The sequence below is a fragment of the Chiloscyllium plagiosum genome, chromosome 10 (genome assembly GCF_004010195.1).
Source record: "Chiloscyllium plagiosum isolate BGI_BamShark_2017 chromosome 10, ASM401019v2, whole genome shotgun sequence".
Taxonomy (NCBI): Eukaryota; Metazoa; Chordata; class Chondrichthyes; order Orectolobiformes; family Hemiscylliidae; genus Chiloscyllium; species Chiloscyllium plagiosum.
The window spans coordinates 39819710-39841221 of NC_057719.1; the positions used below are offsets into that span (position 1 = coordinate 39819710).

General features: G+C 40.0%; 2 protein-coding genes across 6 annotated transcripts in view; one reads left to right on the forward strand and one right to left on the reverse strand.

The window, feature by feature from the left end:
* The window catches only part of bag5 (BCL2 associated athanogene 5), a 28191-nt gene extending 12424 nt beyond the window's left edge, over nucleotides 1-15767 (reverse strand). Inside the window, exons 1-2 of one of the 5 annotated variants that reach the window (XR_006312758.1) lie at nucleotides 15679-15767; nucleotides 5565-5662 (exon numbers count right to left, since the gene is read on the reverse strand). The gene's annotated coding sequence lies outside the window, so the exon portion shown is untranslated. Of the gene's footprint in view, nucleotides 1-5564; nucleotides 5663-15390; nucleotides 15488-15678 lie in introns of those variants that run through there. The other 4 variants (XR_006312759.1, XM_043697507.1, XM_043697508.1 and 1 more) reach the window with 4 other exon arrangements.
* Nucleotides 15768-15859: 92 nt separating this feature from the next.
* LOC122553548 (cytochrome c oxidase assembly factor 8) overlaps nucleotides 15860-21512 on the forward strand; it is a 32629-nt gene continuing 26976 nt past the window's right edge. The window contains exon 1 of the mRNA XM_043697510.1: nucleotides 15860-16030. Coding sequence (XP_043553445.1) covers nucleotides 15860-16030 — 171 coding nt within the window. The remainder of the gene's footprint in view (nucleotides 16031-21512) is intronic.

The following is a 21512-nucleotide window of genomic DNA, read 5'->3' on the forward strand; positions in this document are numbered from 1 at the left end:
ACCTTCACGCCTCATCTTTACATCGGCCGCCCTCTTCATTTAACAAGGGATTCCAATTCCTTATTAAACCACGGCTCCCTCACACGACCCTTTCCTCCCTGCCTGACAGGTACATAATTATCAAGGACACTCAATAGTTGCTCCTTGAACAAGCTCCACATATCAATTGCGCCCTTGCCTTGAAGCCTACTTTTCCAAGCCACGCATCCTAATTCGTGCCTCACCGCATCATAATTTCCCTGCCCCCAGCTATAACTCTTGCCCTGTCGTGCACACTTATCCCTCTCCATCACTAGAGTAAAAGTCACCGAATTGTGGTCACTGTCCCCAAAGTGCTCACCTACCTCTAATTCTAACACCTGGTCTGGTTCATTACCCAGAACCAAATCCAGTATTGCCTCACCTCTTGTTGGCCTATCTACATATTGTTTCAGGAAACCCTCCTGCACACATTGGATAAACACTGACCCATCTAACGAACTTGGGTTATAGCTTTCCCAATCAATATCAGGTAAGTTAAAGTCCCCCATAACAACCATCCTATTACTTTCACTCTTCTCTTGAATCATCCTCGCAATCCTTTCTTCTATGTTTCTAGGACTATTAGGAGGCCTGTAAAAAACTCCTAACAGGGTGAGCTCACCTTTCTTATTCCTAACCTCAGCCCAAACTACCTCAGATGGCAAGTCTTCATCCATCGTCCTTTCCACAGCTGTAATACTATCTTTGACAAGCAATGCCACACCTCCCCCTCTTTTACCCTCACCTCTGACCCTACTAAAACATTTAAACCCTTAAATTCTTATATTCTTTGTGTTAATATCTTTCTTGGTTGTCTTTTATGTGAGCTTTCATGGGTTGGTTGTGGATCAGCTGGGTGCATTGTCACCTTCTGAGAAAGAAGGTTGAGAGTTCATGTCAATAAAATGTGGAGCTGGAAAAAGCACAGCAAGTCAAGCAGCATCAGAGGAGTGGAAATTCGACATTTCAGGCAGGACTCTTCATCAGGAGTCATACTTCAGGACTTAAACACAGAACTAAAATCATGTGAATACTTCAGTGTGGTAATGAAGTATTATGAAGGAGCCATCTTTCAGATAAAACATTAAACCAACTCCTTGTCTTACTCATATGGATATAAAAGACCTCACTGCACTATTTCAAAGAAGAGCAGTGGAGGTACTGTTGGTGTCCTGGCCAATATTAGTTCCTTAATCAGCATTCAAAATGCTAATTAAACAGATTATCTGCTCCTTCTCACGCTGCTATTCAATGCAACTTGCTGTGTGCAAACTGGCTGTAATATTTTTTATATTAGAACGACACTTCAAAATACCTTAATAGCTGTAAAGCAGTTTCTGATGTTCTGTGGTTGTAAAAGATACTATGTAAACACAAACTTTCTTGTTTTTTAACCCACAAATTTCTTCAAACCATTTGTATCCATTTTCAATTTTTTTCTGCACTCTGTACTCTTCCTGATTTTGTCATAAGTTTTGTTTTTTTCTGTTGAATTGCAATTTCTATTTCCTTTGCAATTCAGGAAGCTCTAACTTTGGATTCCTCATTATTTCCTTCTAATGGGAATATGCTTGATTTATACTAATATTGAGGCCTGCCATTGCTCAGTTACTGTTTACTTAGACAAGATTTCTTTTTGAATTCATAGATTAATGGAAATTGGCTGTCAGTCAGTTGAGCAATTTAAATATGGACTTTAAATTTAATCATATTATGATCACTATTACCCAATGTACTTCCATACAGCCCAGCTTACTTGCACTCATATATTCCTTAGAGCTAAATCCAGCACTGCTTCTTTTCTCATTATGCCAAACACTAACTGAATGTGTACAGAACTTTCGATATTCTTTCCCAACATGCCCCTTATCTTGTGCACCTGCAACCCCGCTCTCAGTCAATATTTGAGGAAATGAAATTCTCTCCTATTCTTGTTTTTTTCTAAACATTTCCCTGAAATTTTCTGATAGATTTTCTCATTTATTTCCTTCTGATTAATCATGGTCAAAATTAAACATCTTCAAAAGAAAAGCCCATTTTCAGTTGCTTAATCATAACCAAACAAATTCAGTCTTTGAAGCATCCTTACAGACGTATTATCTCACTGGAGATTTGTAATCTCCATCAATGCTATAAACATGCCAATCATAAATCTAACCCATATTAAGTAAGGAGTGTGAAACGATCAATTGTCATACACACCCATGCGGGTTCATTAATACCCTCCAGAGAATGAAGTACATCATCTTTACCTGGTCTAGCCTACATCTGACTCCATACTCATAGCAATGCAGTTGACTCTTAATTGCCTTCTGAAAATACCCAATAATCTTCATAATTCAAAGGCAGTTTGGGATGGGAAACAAATACTAGCCTTGTTAGTGGTACCACATCCACAAAAGTATATAAAAAAATCAGAATGTAGTACTGGAAACAATTTAGAGACAACCCTCCTTGAGTTTTTGCACTTTAATCTTTTCTGAAGTCCACAAATCTCTGTGTCCAGGACCTCTTCCTTTTCCTACCTATGTCACTGGTTTCAATGGAAATCATAACTTCTGATTATTTTCCTCATCTTTAGAGGATGTCTTACAGCCAATGATTTTCAGTGAAACTGAAAACGTGCTATAGAGTTCTTGTTAGGCTATACTTGGGCGCACTACATCCTGGTGTTTCTATCTCAAGCAATCATACTTTGTGAAATTGTTGAGTAAAGTCACAAGGTTAATCACAAGTGTTATAGAACAGGAGAAACGGTAGGAGTATCTTGCCACTTCAGGTTTGAACATGACAACTGAGCATCAATCCCTAAGCTATTAAATAGTCCAAGTTAAACCTGAATCAATACTTCATAGTTTACTGTGTAAATACAAGTGAACTAAGAGATCAAAAACAAAGAGTAAGTCTCAATGCTTTATAGCAAAAAAAATTATAAATATTTACATATTTGTCAGAATAGGAAAGAGAGTAGAGTGGTATGGTTGTTCGTTTTTTTACACTGGTCAATTGAGGTAACCAAATTGCATTCCTCATCCTCACTTATTTTATGGTTTTGAGATGCAAAAAAAATTCTATAAATGCTCTGCTTTGACACAAACATCATCAATAATGATGAACAATTAAAGAGCAAAAATTAATCTTCTGAAGTTATACCTTAGCACTTGTTTTAGTTTCTAATAAATGATAAATACAATTTACATATGTTTACTGTATTCGGGTTTCACAAAGATTTAAAACTCCTGCAGTATGGTTCCATTGGCAGGATCCAATTTCTGTTGTCCTCTTCACATGTCAGATGTCGCTTACTTGCTGGTAGTGCTCGCACCTATGGTGGGTGGTATGTGATTCAAGACTTGACACCTGAGAGATTTCAACACATAATTTAGGCTGCCACTTCGGTGCAATACTCATGGAGGCATTTTCATTTCACTGAGATGTTAAACACAGCCTTCATCTGAGATTATCAGATCTCACAAAACATCCCATTGCACAATTCAAAGAGCGTGAAAATTATCCCAATGTCCTACCTAATATTTATTCCTCAATCAATAATAAAATTGCTCATATCACTACTATTGTGGGAACTTTGGTGTGCAAATTGTCTACACTACAATAATGACAACATTTCAAATGTAGGTCATTGGCTATGAAGCCCTTTGTGACATCCCATGGGTATGAAAGGTCTAAGTGCTGTATTGGTCATGGAAGTGACAAGCAGTAAGGTATTCAACACATCGGGGGCAAGTTTAATCATTCACATTTTTCAGTCCCAATTGAGATTAGCTGATTCAGGAAATGTGAGTTTCTCTGGCTGTATTGCCCAATATCACAATGAGCAGCTAACTAAGTCATGGGAACTTTGAGTGTCATTTGCAAGAACAAAAGGCTTTACATAATCTCTAACTCATGATGGATAGAGTCACTATATGCAAGTAACATTAGTGTCACAGCAATGCCATTTCAAAGAGAAAAACCACTTTCCCTTCACATTCAATGTCATTGCCATTGCTGAATTTCCCGCTATACCTACCCAGGGTTTATCTTTGAGATGAAACAGAACTGGACAAGTTATTAAATACTGTGGCTACAGTAACAGATCAGAGACCAGGAATTGTGTGTCAAGTGAGGGACTCATGTGGGCATTGGATGATTATTTGGATAAACATACTGTACAAGGTTTTAGGGAAAAAGCAGAAGTAATGATGCTCATTTAATGAGCTGGTGCAGACAGGATGGGCCAAATAGCCTCCTTCTGCATAATAACACTTCTGTGAAGTAACTCATCTCCTGCCTCCCCAAAGACCTACAAGGCACAAGTCAGGAGAATGATAGAATATTGTCCAATTGTCAAGATTGACATCATGAAAAACAATCTACTTGATTGGCACCACATCCGTCACTATAACCATTCAGTGGAGCACAGTGGCAGCAGTGTATATCAGCTAAAAGGTGCATTGCTACAACTTGCCATAGCTTCTTCAACAACACCGCCCAACACTACCTGCAAACTTCCCTCAAAGTCATACAGCAGCCTGACTTGAAAAGATATTGCCATTCCTTTACCATCTTTAGATCAAAAATCATGAAACATTCTCCCTAAAAAAAATCTGAATCTGTACCTATACAAAATGGTTTGTAGAGGTTCAAGTAGGGAACTCACCACACCACTTTTCTCAAAGGAAACTAGAATGGACACTAAATGCTGGCCTGGCTAGCAATAATTACATCCCACCAATAAAGAAAAATGGATAAGACTTACAGATCTGTGATGTCTGCTTAAGGGCAACCTTAAACAAGCCCTTGTAAACAGATTTATTGCAGAGTGAAGATGCATTGATTTCTAACAAAAGTTGAGGCACGCTACATATGAATGTAGCAAACGTAATTCTATGTTGCTAGGCAATTTAGATCACAGCAGCTCTATTATTTCACTGATGATATCATAATAAAGCAAATACCACTAAGTGACAAATAAGTGGAAAAGACAAGTATGAAAATTACTTGAAAATCTTTGTCAACGCCACAGGATAAGAGCTGCAAAAAGAAATGCAAATGCAATCTGGAAACTCAGCGGCGACCTTTCCATCTATCTCTTACTTAATGGGGAAGCAATGGCTATTTACATCATTCCAAAATCCAACCATGAACAGAACCACCAGTGAACTGCAGCTGTAATTTCCGATTAATAGGAGTGATATTTGAAAGAACCTTTAGATTATATGGAAATAGTAAGATTTTTAAAAAAGTGTTCCAACAATTTTATTATTTCAAATAAAATCCGGTAGTTTTCATAGGTTTGGGTGGGAGTACCCTTGGGATGTTGGCGCCTGGTCTGAAACGTAGAGGGGGACTTCGGTCCTTCTTGGCCTCTCGTGAACGATTTCTTACCACTTTACTGTGGATGGCACAGCTGACACGGTAGTGCAATTTCACATACAGCTTGGGCAGCACATATGCATCAAAAACACTGGCGTCTGAAATATCTCGAACTGCAGCAGCCTCCACGATGTTGCGGATGACAAACTTCTTAATGGCTTTGTCTTTGGGGATGCAGCGAGCGCAGTTTGTGCATCTGATAGGCTGGACATGGCCACGGCCCTTCTTGGCACGTCCAGCATTCCTTCGTTTCTTAGTTATCTTACTATTTTTGAGAGGGAAAAAAATGTTGATTTGACAAATTACTGCTCATTTCAGTAATTTTAATGAGCAAAATGCTTTCCAAAACGTATTCTGCCCAACCTCACTGAGATAACTGTATAATTGCCAATTTTGTGGCAGATTTCTTGTGATGACTTTGCTAGTTACCTCAGTTTTAGCATCAGGTCACTAGCTACTTTAATTGGCCATTCCACTTTGACCTTGTTGCCCTTAGCTGCCTGAGTACTGACCCATTTAATTGAAGCTTAAGGAGCAGCACCACATTTTTCTACTCATCATTTCACAGCCTTAACGTTAAGCCAATGCTGTAGTCTGCACCCTGAATATCTATCTTCATGCGACTCTCCTGACCACAGGTACGTTCTTTACTTTGACAGATTTTCCAGAGATTCATAGTCCTCTGCCCTATTGTTATCCTTTTTTTAATACATCCTTTGATTTCATCTATTTTCCCTTTTCTTGTGACCATTCACAATACAATACTATTTAATTAATGAATTACTCTTTTCTTCCACCTTATCAGTCACCTTTCAGTTTTATACCTTCCCTGCTCTCTTTTGCTTAATTTCATAATTGTTTAAAAATGCTTCACCTCTACCTTTCAGTTCCAATGAAAGGTCATTGATGTAAAACAGATTGTACTTCCTTCCCCAAAGTACTGCCTGGCTTGCTGAGTGCTTTCAGTGAAATACAAAAATGCAATCCTGTTCAGTTCTGCTAACCAAGATACAACATTTAAGTCAGAAATTGTGCAAAGAGTCAGGAGGCTAAACTGTAAAGTGACAGAACTACATTTTGAGTAGTCATAGCGATGTAAAGCACGGAAATAGACTCTTTGGTCCAACTCTTCTATGCTGACCAGATATCCCAACCCAATCTAGTTCCACCTGCCAGCACCCAGCCCATATCCCTCTAAACCATTCCTATTCATATACCCATCCAGATGCCTTTTAAATGTTGTAATTGTACTAGCCTCCACCACTTCCTCTGGCAGCCCATTCCACACATGCACTACCCTCTGTGTGAAATAATTGCCCCTTAGGTTTCTTTCGCATATTTCCCCTCTCACCCTAAACCTATGCCCTCTAGTTCTGGACTCACCCCACCTCACGGAGAAGACCTTGTCTATTTACCCTATCCATGCCCCTTATGATTCTATAAACCTCTATAAGGTCACCTCAGCCTCCAATGCTCCAGGGAAAACAGCCTTAGCCTATTCAACCTCTCCCTATAGCTCAAATCCTCCTACCCTGTCAACATCCTTGTAAATCTTTTCTGAACCCTTTCAAATTTCACAACATCCTTCCAAGGCCAGAATTGCATGCAATATTCAAAGTGGCCTAACCAACGTTCTGTATTCAATACTCTGACCAATAAAGACATGCATACCAAATGCCTTCTTCACTTTCCTATCTAACTGCAACTCTACTTTCAAGGAGCTATGAACCTGTGCTCAAGGTCTCTTTGTTCAACAACATTCCAGAGGACCTTACCATTAAGTGTAGAAGTCCTGCTAAGATTTGCTTTCTCAAAATGCAGCACCTCACATTTATCTAAATTAAATTCCATGTGCCACTCCTCAGCCCATTGGCTCATCTGATCGAGAGATTAGAAAATCCTGGACTCTTCAGCTCTGAAAGATGGAGCCAATAACAGCAGATACTATAGAGATGTACATAATGCTAAGTGAAACAGAACAAGTAAACACTGCCAAATATTTCAAATTACATGAAATTGCTGGAAAAGACATGCATTTATAGAGTGCTTCTCAAAACCACTGAATATTCAAACTGCTTTACAACCAATCAAGTACTTTTGAAGAATAATCATTGCTGTAATATAAAAAACAATGAAGCCAATTTGCATTCAGCAAACTCCCACGAAAGCAATGTGATGATGTTCAGAATCTTTTTTATGATATTGATTCAAAAAATAAACATTGAACAGAAATAACTCTCCTGCTTTCTTAAAATAGTTCCATGGAATTTATCTCAGAAAACAGATAAGAACTTAATATATCATGTAGAAGATCACATTTCAGGCTGTGCAGTCTTAAAATGTAGATATTGGAGCAGAAGTCAATCATTTGGCCCATTGAATCTGCTCTGCCCTTAAATGAGATCATAACTGATGTGACAAACTTTAACTCTACTTTTTTGCCCTTTCCCCATACCCCTTTTTATTGGTTGATCTCAGCCTTGACTATATTAACTAGTCAGCCTCCACGGTCACTGTGGTAAAAAAAACTCTCAGAAAGGCAATGTGGAGTAGGCTTGAATTTTGTGAAATCCTACAGTGGGACGTGAACTGGAAACTTTCTGGCTTGAAGGCAAAACGGCTACCAGCTGAGCCACAGCTAAAGCTTACAAGGGCAAACCAGTAAAAGACAAGTTTCTGTTTAGTATTATTTTCACAATGAAAACACACATTGTTGGTCAAGCCGAGACATTAGAGCCAGAAACCCAAGTCATTCAAGGGCACTCAGGTGAGGAGGGGGGAGGAGGTCAGTGTTGAAGGACACGGTGAACAATAAAAAGAAAATGACCAGCTTTCTGTGAGCGCTAAATTACTCAAAGCAATTTCCAACCAAATGAAATACTTTTTGAAGCACAGTCACTGTTGTAATGTAGCAAATGCAGAAGCCAATATGTGCACACCAAACTCCCTCACAAACAACGACAACATAATCTACTTTATTGATGTTGATTGAGGGACAAATACTGGTCGGGTCAACAAAAGCAATCCCATTGTGTTACTTTATAATAGTGCCATGGGACATGACACTCACTGTCATGCATTGCAGCATTAGCCTTTACGTTTGCATTCAGCCCTGGAGTGGGACTTAACCCAGAGCCTAGTAATTCAGAAGCAAAAGTGCTACCATCTGAGCTATGGCTGACATCATATTTTTTTCTCGTCCATATATTTCTGTGTAATCTTTGTGAAAATGCAGGCAAAGTTCTAATCTGCGTACATTTTGTAAACAAGCAATGAGATACAGTGTGTTAGCAGCTATACTTTAGGCAACTGATCACAATGAATTTCACCAAAATTATAGCTCAAAGAATTACCAAACAGTCCAAAATTAATTGGGAGACAAACTAAAGTAACAGGTGCTGAAAATGTGTTGCTGGAACAGCGCAGCAGGTCAGGCAACATCCAGGGAACAGGGGAATCGATGTTTCGGGCATAAGCCCTTCTTAAAGTAAAGTAACAGGTGCACAACTGTAATTTAAAAATGATGTCTGCGTACACTTCTATCTACTAAACCTGACCTCATATTGTCAATTTTCCCATTAATAGTACATCAATTAATTACTGGAAATAATCTATGCAAACTTGCCATGCAAAAATTACATCCTCCCACCCCTGGTGGTACTGCTAAGACTTGATTTTGCATCTTCCAGCTCTAGAATTATTCAGTCCATCTTGCCTGTTTTCTGAAAGCGCTTATTCGAATTAGTCTCATCCCTTACTACTTACCTAGAGTCTAAGAATCCCTTTCCTCTTTTAAATAGAGATATAATTACCTTGTAAAATGTACCACCAAATCAGCATTCATTACTTTTTCAGGAACACATTCCACATCATTAGCACTTGTTGACTACAAGAAATTCTCATCTCGCCCCAGAAATAGTGAAGAAACTGTGACTTTGGAGAAGATTTGTAGCTCAGATTCTAAGTTTGCTTGTTGAGCTGGTAGATTTGTTCTCAGACGTTTGGTCACCATGCTAGGTAACATCATCAATGAAGCGAAAGTGAGGACTGTAGATGCTGGAGATTAGATTTGAGAGTGTGGTGCTGGAAAAGCACAGTCAGGCAGCATCAGAGGAGGAGAACCTACGTTTTGGGCATGAGCAACATGATCAGCAAGCTTACGAGGGTGTTCTGTTCCGCTTGCTACTTATCTGTCTTGGTCTGTTGTGGTGGGTGATATCACTTCTGGTTCTTTTTTGAGAGATCGGTAAATGGGGTCCAAATCGATATGTTTGTTAATGGAGTTCTGGTTTGAATGCCTGGACTCTAGGAATTCCGTGTATGTCTTTGTTTAGCCTGTCCCAGGATGGATGTATTATCTCAATTTTGAATGGATGTCGCTCTTCGTCTATGTGTATGAATACTAATGAAATATGGTCATGTCATTTGGTGGCTAGTTGGTGCTCATGTATCCTGGTGGCTAGTTTCTTGTCAGTCTGTCCAATGTAATGTCTATTGCAGTCCCTGCAGTGTATTTTGTAAATGACGTTTGTTCTGCTGGTTGTTGGTCTTTTAAATTCAGTGTGTTCGTAGGTTTGTGGGCTACCATGATGCCTAGGGGTCTGATTAGTCCGGTTGTCATCTCCGAGATGTCTTTAATGTATGGCAAGGTAGCTAGAGTTTCTGGGCGTGTTGTGACTTCTTGTTTAGGTCGGTTGTGTAGGAATCGGTGGATTACGCTTATCGGGTACCCGTTGTTCCTGAATACATTGTACAGATTATTTTCCTCAGCATTTTTTAGTTCCTGGATGCTGCAGTGTGTTGTGACATGTTTAAATAATGTCCTGATGCAGCTTCGTTTATGCTGCAACACACTGCAGCACCCAGGAACTAAGAGAAGCCGAGGAAAAACACCGACACAACGTATTCAGGAACAACGGGTAGCCGATAAGGAGAGTCCGCCGATTCCTACATAACAGACCTAAACAAGAAGTCGCAACATGCCCAGAAACTTTAGCCTGCATACATTAAAGACATCTTGGAGATGGCGACCAGACTACTCCAGCCTCTAGGCATCATGGTAGCCCACAAACTTACCACCACATTGAAACAGTTCCTGATAATTTAAAGGACCCTGTACCAACAAACAGCAGAACGAACGTCATATATAAAATACCCTGCAAGGACTGCAAAAAACATTACATTGGATAGGCGGCAGGAAACAAGCCACCAGGATACATGAGCACCAACTTGCCACCAAAGGACATGACCAACTACCAGTGGTATCCATACACACAGACGAAGAGGGACATCCGTTCGACTGGGACAATACATCCATCCTGGGACAGCTAAACAAAGACACGCACGGGAATTTCTAGAGGTCTGGCATTCAACCAAGACTCCATTAACAAACAAAAGAGAAAATGCTGGAAAATCTCAGCAGGTCTGGCAGCATCTGTAAGGAGAGAAAACAGCTGACATTTCAAGTCAAATTGACCCTTTTATCCATTAACAAACATATTGATTTGGACCCCATTTTCTAACCTCTCAGAAAAAGAACCAGAAATGATATCACCCACCATAACAGACCAAGACAGATAAATAGCAAGTGTGACAGAACACCAGAGCTTCATCGGTGGTTCACTGATGATGTTACCTAGCATGGTGACGAGAACAAATCTACAGCTCAGTGAGCAAACGTACAACCGCAAGTGAAGAAACCAACACTATTTTGAAGATTTTTAAATTGTGGCATGTTCTGGTAAATACTGTAAACTGTAAGACAAAAGGACCGAATGTATGACTTCAAAGGGGATTGAATTATTTTGGTTCATTTCAATTCTCCCTGCTCTCTAATATTGCTTTGAAACACTAGGTCAACACATCACATGCAATAGGAGAGTCACATACATGTGCCCTACAAACATGCACTTACATAAATATCCACAATTTGGTTTGTACAGCAAGAGGAGATAAGAGTTTGAAATCATTCACAGGATGAGGGTGTAGCTGACTAGGCCAGCATCTACTGCCCAGAGGATAAATAGGGTATTGCTGTGGGTCTGGAGTCACATGTAGGCCAGACAAAGTAAGGACAACCAGATGTGGCCAGACTAGGCAAGGACAACCAAATGAGCTGTCAATCAACAATGGTCAACATTACACTCTTAATTCGACCATCTGCCATCATTGGATTTGAACCTGGGTCCCCAGCACATTCCTGGGTCTCTGGATTAACAGTCAAGTGACAATGCCTCCCCTGGGGTGCAGGGCCAGATTTTGTGAGCTTAGCAGAGCACTGTAAAAGTACAATAATGTCAGGTTAGAATGGAAGGATTTAATTCAACTTTATGCCTTTCAATATTTGTAACATTCTAATATTCTAACAGTCCAACATCCGATTTGTGCATCGATAAGTGAGAACAGACACGTTTAAGGATCTAACTTATGCACAGGTTACCATAATTCCAAAGCTCAGGAGAAATTGGAGCAGGGATAATCATTTGACCCGTCAAGCCTGCTCTACCATTCATTAGGATCATGGTTGGATTTTGGTGATAACTCTATTTCCTTGCCTATCCACCACAATTCTAACTAACTTGTCAATCTAAGATCTGTCTAACTCATCCTTGAATATATTCATTGACCTAGCTTCCACTGTTCTGTGGAAGTGAATTCTAAAGATTAATGACTCTCAGAAAAATACCTCATTTCTGTTATAAACAGGGAGACCCTTTATTTTGAATCGCCCCCGATTTTTAAATTTTCCCCATTCCAGATGGGAGACATCATCTCAGTATTTATGTTAGAATGTCATGTTTCAACAAGATAACTTTACAAATTTTAAATTCGAGTGACAACAGGCCCAATCTGCTCATCCTTTAGTCAAAAGGGTGGTACAGTGGCTCAATAGTTAGCAGCACCAGAGATCTGGGTTCGATTCCAATCTCCAGTGACTGTTTGTGTTGAGTTTGCATGTTCGCCCCATGTCTGCGTGGGTTTCCTCCCACAATCCAAAGATGTGCAGATAAGGTGATTTGGCCATGCTTAATTGCCCACAGTTCAGGGATATGTGGGTTGGGTGCATTAATCAGGGGTAAATATAGGGTAGTGGAATAGGTCTGGGTGGGTTACTGTTCGGAGCATTGGTGTGGACATGTTGGGCCAAAGGGCCTATTTCCACACTGTAGGGATTCTATGAAAAGATAACCCTTTCTTCCCAGGAATCAGTCCAGTGAACCTTTTCTCAATTGCTACCAATGCAATTAAATAAGGAGATTGAAAGTGCGTCAAGCACTTCATTTGCAATTTCATCAATGTACTGTATAGTTGTTGCAAGACTTCCCCACTTTTATACTCCAATCCAGCTTAGCTACAAGGGCTAGCATTCATTTGCTGAATTAATTGATGTACTTGCATTCTAACTTTGAGAGATTCAGGATACCTAGACTTCTACTGTTTGCAGCTTGCTTTCTCCAATTAAATAACAATATTCTGCTTTTTAAATTCTTCCTATTAAAGTGGATAACTCCACACTATACTCCACCTCTTTATCCATGTCTCTTTGCTTAATCTTTGTATGCTCCTCACAACTTGTTTCCTATCTGTCTTTGTATCATAGGAGATACTTTAAAAGTTTCCAGATCAAGATAAGCATCTGCATTTATGTATCCGTTTATTGTTTCAGTCTATCTTGTTGCATTGCATACCGCATTGCATTTATGGGCCTTAGCTGTGCGAAAACCAACTGGCTTTTTTTTTCATTACACAAGTACTGTTTAAAATTACTTCATTGGTTGTGTGGCGCTTCAGAGCACATTGACATTATAAAAATCATTATCATCAATATAAGTAAAAGCAAAATACTGCAGATGATGGAAATCTGAAATTGAAAAAAAAACAAGCTGGAGAAACTCAGTATGTCTGGTAGCATCTATGAAGAGAAAAACAGAGTCCCATATGATGCTGCTTCAGAAGAGTTTGGGTTTCAAAGAGTCTGGGTTTCAAAGAGTCACTATTAATGCAAGTCGTTCCCTTCCTTGAAATGCACTTAGTTTTGTTGGGAACTGGTCATATCACCAAATAATGCCAAGAGAATTCTGGAGAGGATTTAGTGAGGAAAGGGCCTAATCAAGCAGTGAAAGACTTCAATGGAGTGAGGTCAGTAGTTAACATTGCTACCTCATAGCAGCAGGGACCCGGTTTTGATTCCACCCTCAGGCAACAGTTTTTGTGGAGTTTGCACATTCTCCCCATGTCTGCATGGCGGGGTTTTCTCCAGTTTCCTCCCACAGTCCAAAGATGTGCGAGTTTGGTGGATTGGCCATGTGAAATGCAGGGTTATAGGGATAGGGTAGGGGGTGGGTCTGTGTGGACTCGACAGGCCGAATGGCCTTTTTCAACACTGTTAGGATTCTAACCTATGAAAATGCGTTAGCCAAGTAATTATCAAAGACTGGATCCAGTTCCTTTAGAGAAGCATAAATTAGTGTGGTGGTGGGTGGGAGGGAAATTTGCTTAGAATATTGAAGTTTCAATATTAGTTACAAATATATCATTTCAATTGGGCAGATTAGGAAGTTCTACTTTGGTAACAGATTATTCCTTGAATGGTTGTAAAGTGAGGTGGGGAATGATCAATGAGACTTGGATGTCCTCATGTACCAGTCACTGAAGCGAGCATGCAAGTGCAGCAGTAAAGAAGGCAACTTGTGCATTGGCTTTCATTTGAGGATTTGAATACAGGAACAAGGATGATCATGCTGCAGTTATACAGGTCACACATTGAATAGTAGTGCAGTTTTTTTCTCCTTATCTGATAACACTTACGATTGTTATTGAGTAAGTGCAGTGAAGGTTTACCAAACTGATTCTGGGATGATAGGACTATGAGGAAGATTGAGACAGTTAGGATTGTATTAACTGGAGTTTAAAGGAATGAGGGGGGAATATCTCATAGAAACCTATAAAGTTCTAACAGGGCCAGACAGTGTGGATGCATGAAACATGTTCCCAGTTATGGAAGAGTCCAGAACCAGAGGAAATATTTCTTTAACCAGACAGTTCATTATTACAGAAAGTAGAAGAGGCCAACATGTGTTTCAAGGAGATGGATATAGCTCTTGCAGCTAGTGATCAAGGTGTGGGAGAGTGTGATTGGCAGAACTAGGGTACTGAGCTCGAGAGTGTGGTGCTGGAAAAGCACAGCAGGTCAGGCAGCATCCAAAGAACAGGAGAATCGACATTTTGGGCAGGGCTTTTGTCCAAAGCATTGATTCTCCTGCTCCTCGGATGCTGCCTGACCTGCTATGCTTTCCCAGTATTCGCAGTCCTCACTTCCGCTTCAGGTATTGAGCTCAATGATCAGCTGTGAGTGACAGAGAAGGGTTGAATCCTGCTTTTATCTTCTTTATAACCAGAAATTTTGCATATAAAATTATACAAGGCTAGAATTAGTTAGATGGCAGGTAATTCTTCTTCCCAAGAGGACTATTCATTTAGGCAACAGATTACAGGCTTACGGGTGCAGATTTGCTGTACATCATATAAAAGGGCTCCATCAGATAGTTCCTGAACAGGGTGTCACAGTGGCTCTGTAGTTCGCACTGCTGCCTCACAGTGCCAGGGACCATCCAGATTGTTTGTAGCCGCGAGCGACTGTATGGAGTTTGCACATTTTCCATGTGTTTGATTAGGTTTCGCCCCGGTGTCCAAAGATGGGTTGGTTAACCGAGTTAAGGAGGTGGAGGAGGGGGTGTTTATGGGGAGAGGGTGGTGATGCTGGGTCCGGATAGGATGCCCTTCGGAGGGTCTGCAGAGACTCTATGGGCCGAACGGCCTCTCTCCGCACAATAGGGATTCCATGAGTGAAAATCAAAACAAAACAGGAGAGATATTGAGTCACACCGTCCACGTTGAAATGGTATACCGGACTGGTGGGGGTGGTGTTAGGAAATATCTCCCTTAAATGTGTCGTGCCTTCACCAAATTACACGGGTTTAAGACATCACTGACCGTGAAACAGCCAACTGACCCTAATTTCGCGATGTAATCTATAAGGCGTCGGTGCAGCAAAAGCTCAACTGTTGATATCAGGCGGCCTTGTTCACACAGGTTCCGAGGGATCAACTCCACGTCAGGATCTGTCAAACGGGCCAGGCCGCATGCGTCAAACCGACAGAGCGCGTGCCTTAGACTCGCTCCCAATCCACGCGCCTGATTCAACACACCCAACCGGTACAAGGAGGCGAGCTCACTCCCGGTCAACCCCACCAGAAACTCCTTCTGGATCCTTCCACTCACCGGCAAACTCCCGAACAGGTAGCCCTGTGATGAACGCTGCCAACGAGTTTCCGACCGCGCACATGCGTACAGTCAATCCCCGCAAACCGTGGGATCGCTTCACGACAGGTTGCGATGTCGGTTCCCACTGCCGTAAACTGGAACAGTTCGGGACAAGGCGGATGTTCGTGTCTGTTTAGGGATGAATTGCCGGTGGATAACTGTCTTTCCGTTTGCTGGAAAATTGTCAATGGGCAGAATATTTCATAATACCCGGGTAAAGGAAGCTGCAGGGGACAGGTACGCAGTGTTGGCAGGAAGGTGCTGTCCAGTTTCGAGCAGTGCTGCTGATCAAAGTGAAAATGGTGCCGAGGTACATGAGAAATCTTCCTATTTCCAATAAATGTGAAGTAACTTTAGGGTGTCTGTCACTGTTATTTGAAGCTTATTACCCTCCCGGGAACTGTTCTGATGTAAACATAAGATTGTATCGCTTTTGGTTTTTTTTTGGGTTTTTTTTGTCCGCAAACTGCGTTAACGATGATTTGATTTATTAACCCAACGAAATACCAGGTGCTAAACAGTATTGTTAGAAGTGGACAACGTAGGAAAATTTTCATCAGTTGGCAGAACCATTCACATACATCAGCCATGTCAGGCTGTCACATTAGATATTGCGATTGTAGCCTTTGTGTTTTGGATGCAGCTCCTTTAAAATATTTAGTACGCGCTTGCGGCAGTTGTCGGAAAAAACCTGAGGTTTACAGCAGTGTATTGCATGATACACATTGCTGCCACCCGCGTCATGCAGTGCTGTCAGAAAGAATGAATGTTTAAAGTGATGAATGGGTTGACAATCAAGTGGACTGCCTTGTCCGAGATATTGAGCTTTTTGAATGTTGTAGCTGCGCTCATATGATTGTTACTTTGAGACTGATTGAGACTGACTGTACTCAAAGATTGATTGCTACTTTGCTATGAAGTACATGCATGAAAAGTTATAGTGCTGTAGTAGTTCTTTGCAGGAAAAGCTTAAATGCCTTTTTCTGTATGACACAGCTCCACTCCTTTCCCTCATTAGACACGATGATTTGTGAATCTCTTTTTTTTTCTGGATCAGACCTTTAAAATTGTAAATTGTTATATCCCAGGTTTGTCCTTTAAGGCTGAAAATATCCCATTTTGGTCTTGAATTGCAAAATATCTGTGGTAGTGGTGGAATAATTTTGGAAGGTTCCTCTAACTACTACAATGTACTGAGTGAGGCTACCCTTGTTTTTAACCAATGATTATATCATCCTGTTTATAATATTTGCAATGCACCCATTGTTCTGCTTTCCCTTGGATATATATCTACAATATAACATTTCCCTCATTCAGTAGGCCTCTTGCTTTTGAGTCAGATGATATTAAACTGAGACCATATACCATATGTTCTCTCACATGGACAAAAATTCTGTTTATGCTTTTTACAATTATAAAGGAACTATCCCTAGTGTCCTGGCTGATATTTTATCACCTAATCAAGAGAACCATAGACATGATACAGTGCACTACGCAGCCATTTGGCCCATCTTGTCCATGCTTACTCATAGATACCCATATGACCTTTCTAATCCCTTCTTCCCCCACACAGCCCATAGCCCTATAGCTTACAGCACTTCATGTGAAGGTTCAGATACTTTTTAAAGGAGTTTAGGGTTACTGCCTCCACCACCAACTCCCACAGCAAATTCCAGACACCCACCATCCTCTGCATTATATAAAAAGCACTAAAAAAGATTGATCATTTTCATGTTGCCTGTTATGAGAGCTTCCTGTGGCTACAGATATCCTGAAATACACCAATAATTGATGATTGCATAATCACCCAGATTTCTGTCACCAATTACCTACAAAACCTGCGCTGTTAGGTATAAATATCAAAAGTACATTGCAATTGTAATTCTTTGCAGGAAAAACATTAATGTTTCTTTCTGACACAACTGATGGCCTTTTCTTCCAGAGAAAATACCTGTGTATTTTATAATATCTGTAAAGCTCTTCAGAATATCTTGATTAATGCAAGTCTTTCTGAGAAGATTATTGAGAGGAAGCTTGGATAATTTATTGGCCTTTCAAATGTTTACTTGATCTGCTAGATTGTTTTTTGGAATAAATAATGTTGAATATTTCTCTTTAGATCATTTGAATTATGTTGGTCAGAAGGAAAGAAATGGAAATATGTTAGGATCTAATTAAACTTATTAATTTAGCTCTTTTTAATTACAAGAACTTTGAAAGACTTGTGCAATGACACACCACATTAACTCATTCACAAAATATATGTTGTCAAGTATAAATTTGCTCAGTGTGCCATCTGCTGTTGTGTCAAGATATCCAATGCATGCATCCAATGTTGTGATTTGAACAAAACACATATTTGCATTTTGAGTAGTTAATACTGCTTCTGGCCTCTTCCTTTTTAATCAATCATTTGAATAAATTAGTAATACGTGATTTCATTAATTAACTTCTGTATTTAACAAACTACTTTTCATTGCTGGAAGAGCAGCGTTATTGAACAACACAATTTAGATTTATTCAAAATAATTAATAGATTATATAGCTTAGCACTTTACACAGATCACCAGTCAAAATGTTGCTTTTTCATGATTGGAGGGACAATCTTGTTCAATTCATTGAAGCTTTAATTAAATTGTTTCTCACACAAACTTCTTATTGTATAGTCTCAGTATTGTTACTCAGCAAAGCTACATGCACCTATCAAGAAAAAGCTGAAGTTACTGAATACTGCAAATGGTATGGGTCCTGACAACATTCCAACAATGGTACTGAAGACTTGTGTCCCAGAATTAGCTGCAGTCCGAGTCAAAGCTGTTTCGGTACAGTTACAACACTGGCATCTACCTGGGAATGTGGAAAATTGCCTAGGTATCCCCTGACTCGGATAAGGATCGTTCCAATCCAGCTAATTACCATCCCATCCGGCCATTTTTGACCATCAACAAGCTGATAAAAATATGGTAGTAAAGCAGCCCTTTACTAACTAGTAAAGCAGCTCAATAATATCTGCTGTCGGATGCTTGGGGCCACTTGTCTTGGTCCAAACATGGACAACTCCAGAGTTGAGAGAGTGACTGTCCTTGACATTTATAAGTCAAAAGAGCTGAATTTGACTGAATATGACATCAAGAAGCCCTAGCAAAACTGGAGCCAGTGGGAATCAGGGGAACATATACCATTGGTTGAGTCATACCTAGCGTAAAGGAAGATGTTTAAGATTGTTGCAGGTCATTCATCTCAGTCCCAGGATGACACAGCAGGAGTTCCTCAGGGTTGTGTCCTAGGGCACAGCCATCTTCAGGTATTTCATCAATGACCTTTTCTCCATCATATGGTCATAAGTTAGGATGTTCACTGATGATTGCACGCTTTTTAGCATAATACACAACTTCTCAGAGAGTGAAACAATCTGTCTATACATGCAGTAAGACCTGAGCATCATCCAATCTTGGACTAATAATTATTATGTCCCATCTGTCTAACACAGATACCAGACAATTGACATCTCCAACAAGAGCGACTTGAATTATCACCCCTTCCATTCGATGGCATTACCATTGATGGGTTCACTGCTATCAATATTATGTGGGTTACATTGACCAGAAACTGAACTAGATCAGCCATATAAATACTGCTGCAACAGGGGGTCAGATGTTTGGACAGCTGCAGCAATAACTCCTCTCCTGTGTCCCCAAAGCATGTTGATCATCTGTAATACCTAAGCCAGGAGTGGGATGGAATACTCTCCAAATGCCTGAATTGTTTCAACTTCAATATCATTCTAGGAAATCAAGGAATCAGGACAAAGCAGCTGCTAAATTGGTACCTTTTCCAGCACCCTCTACCCCTCCACTTCTGATGCGCAGAGGCATCAGTATGTTCCATTATAAGATGCACTGAAGAAACTCACTAAGGTTCCTTAAACTGGACCTCCCAAACCCGTAGCCTCTTCCACCTAGAAAGATGAGGGCAGCAGATGAAAGGGGATACCATGACCTGCAAAACTTCACCTTTAAGCCCCATACAATCCTGACTCGGAACTATATTGCCTATTCTTCATTGCCACTGATCAAATCCTGGATCTCCCTTCCAAACAGTGCTGTAGTTTATCGACCTCCTACAGATTGCAGTGGCTTAAGAAGGCAGATCACCACCACCTTCTCAAGGGCAATTAGAGACCAGCTATAATTGGTGACCCATCCAGCAATGTCAACATGTGTGAATGAAAAGAAATCTACTGTTTGTACCATTTATAAGTCAAAAGAGCTATCAGCCACTTTCTTAAACTCTGCTATCCCTCTTCTCTTGAAATGTGTGACTGAAACCTTTGTCTGTGCATGAGTGAGCTCAAGTTCTGAAGGCAGAATCTCTACTCTATGTTCAGGGCATGCATGAGATTGAACCAATTCATACTTGATCTATATCTGATCATGTCTGGCTTGATCTGATGTAATTGCAAATTAGGTAAAATTTATAATTTTTATTATTTTAAATATATTTCATTTTTATTCAGCTTATGTTCTATCCAGCATACTACATTGGTTTGCTGTCACCACTTCAGACTCCAAATCTATATGCCAGTTCAAGTTAATACACCTTAATTTTTCTCATTCAAATTTCAGTATTTTATTGTTGAATCTGGCAGCCTCTAAAAAATTTTTTTTTTATTAAACTGAAACTTTGAAAGCATTATTGGACAGTTATTAATACCTGTAATTGCTAAAATTATGTTTTAAGCTTTTCTTGTTATGAGGGAGGGTCACTGGACTCAAAATGTTATCTCTGGCAGTATCTGTGCAGAAAAAGCAGACTTGCTGAGTTTCTGCAGTAATTTCTGTTGTGTTTAAGCCTTTTTCTCAGTTTTGTTTTTTAAACAAAAAAAATTAAGCAACTATCCATAACCATGGCTTGTCTAAACTTTATGATCCATGAATTCTTCTACTGTGGGCAAAATTAATCAGTTATTCTGTAAACTTATACTGCGGTATCACAAGAACTGATTTGCGTTGATTTTCAGCCTGAGCTTTTGCTGCAAAGTTCTTGTATTCAAGAATTCTGGGTAATCCAAGATTGAGGACGGGAAAGATTTCTGGCTGTAAGAGCTGCTCCTTTTTTTTTGAGGTATTTTACGTGTTGGAGGTGATTTCCTCGAATTCCAGGAGCAGCAATTACTGTTTTATATGCGGTTGCATTCTTTTGGAACTTTGGAAAAAAGAAGTCAAAACAACAGCAGTTTTAAAAGGGAAAGAACAGACAAAGGAAGCACATGGTGAGGACAGTGCAGGAGACAGTGAGAGAGAGAACCTGCACAGTTACCACCTTTGCTGTTTGAATCCGTGTATCACTGGACATCGGAGTGCATCTGGGAAAATTAATAAACAGTGAAATTTACAACTAATCTTGGAGGAACTGAACAAACAGTGAAATTCACAACTAATCTTGGAGGAACTGTTGGGCGAAGTTCACAGCACAGAATCAGATAAGTTAATTATAGTTTTAAGTCTGTCCAAGAGAGAGGCTGCAGTAGTGAGTATAGTGGATTCTTTTTTGATTCTATGTTTTTGGAGATAAGTCTCTTGATTAAACTTAAAATATAAGCCATAGCTATTAATTTAACCTGGGGCAGTGTTTGTAGAGGAATAAGACGGTGTTATTTTCTGGGTCTGTAGATTGTGAAGAAGCAAAAATGGCCTTTGCAGTGATATGTACTTCTTGTCAGATGTGGGAGTTTAAAGAGAGTTTAAGGGTTACTGCGGATTATATCTGCCATAAATGCTGTTGGATACGAA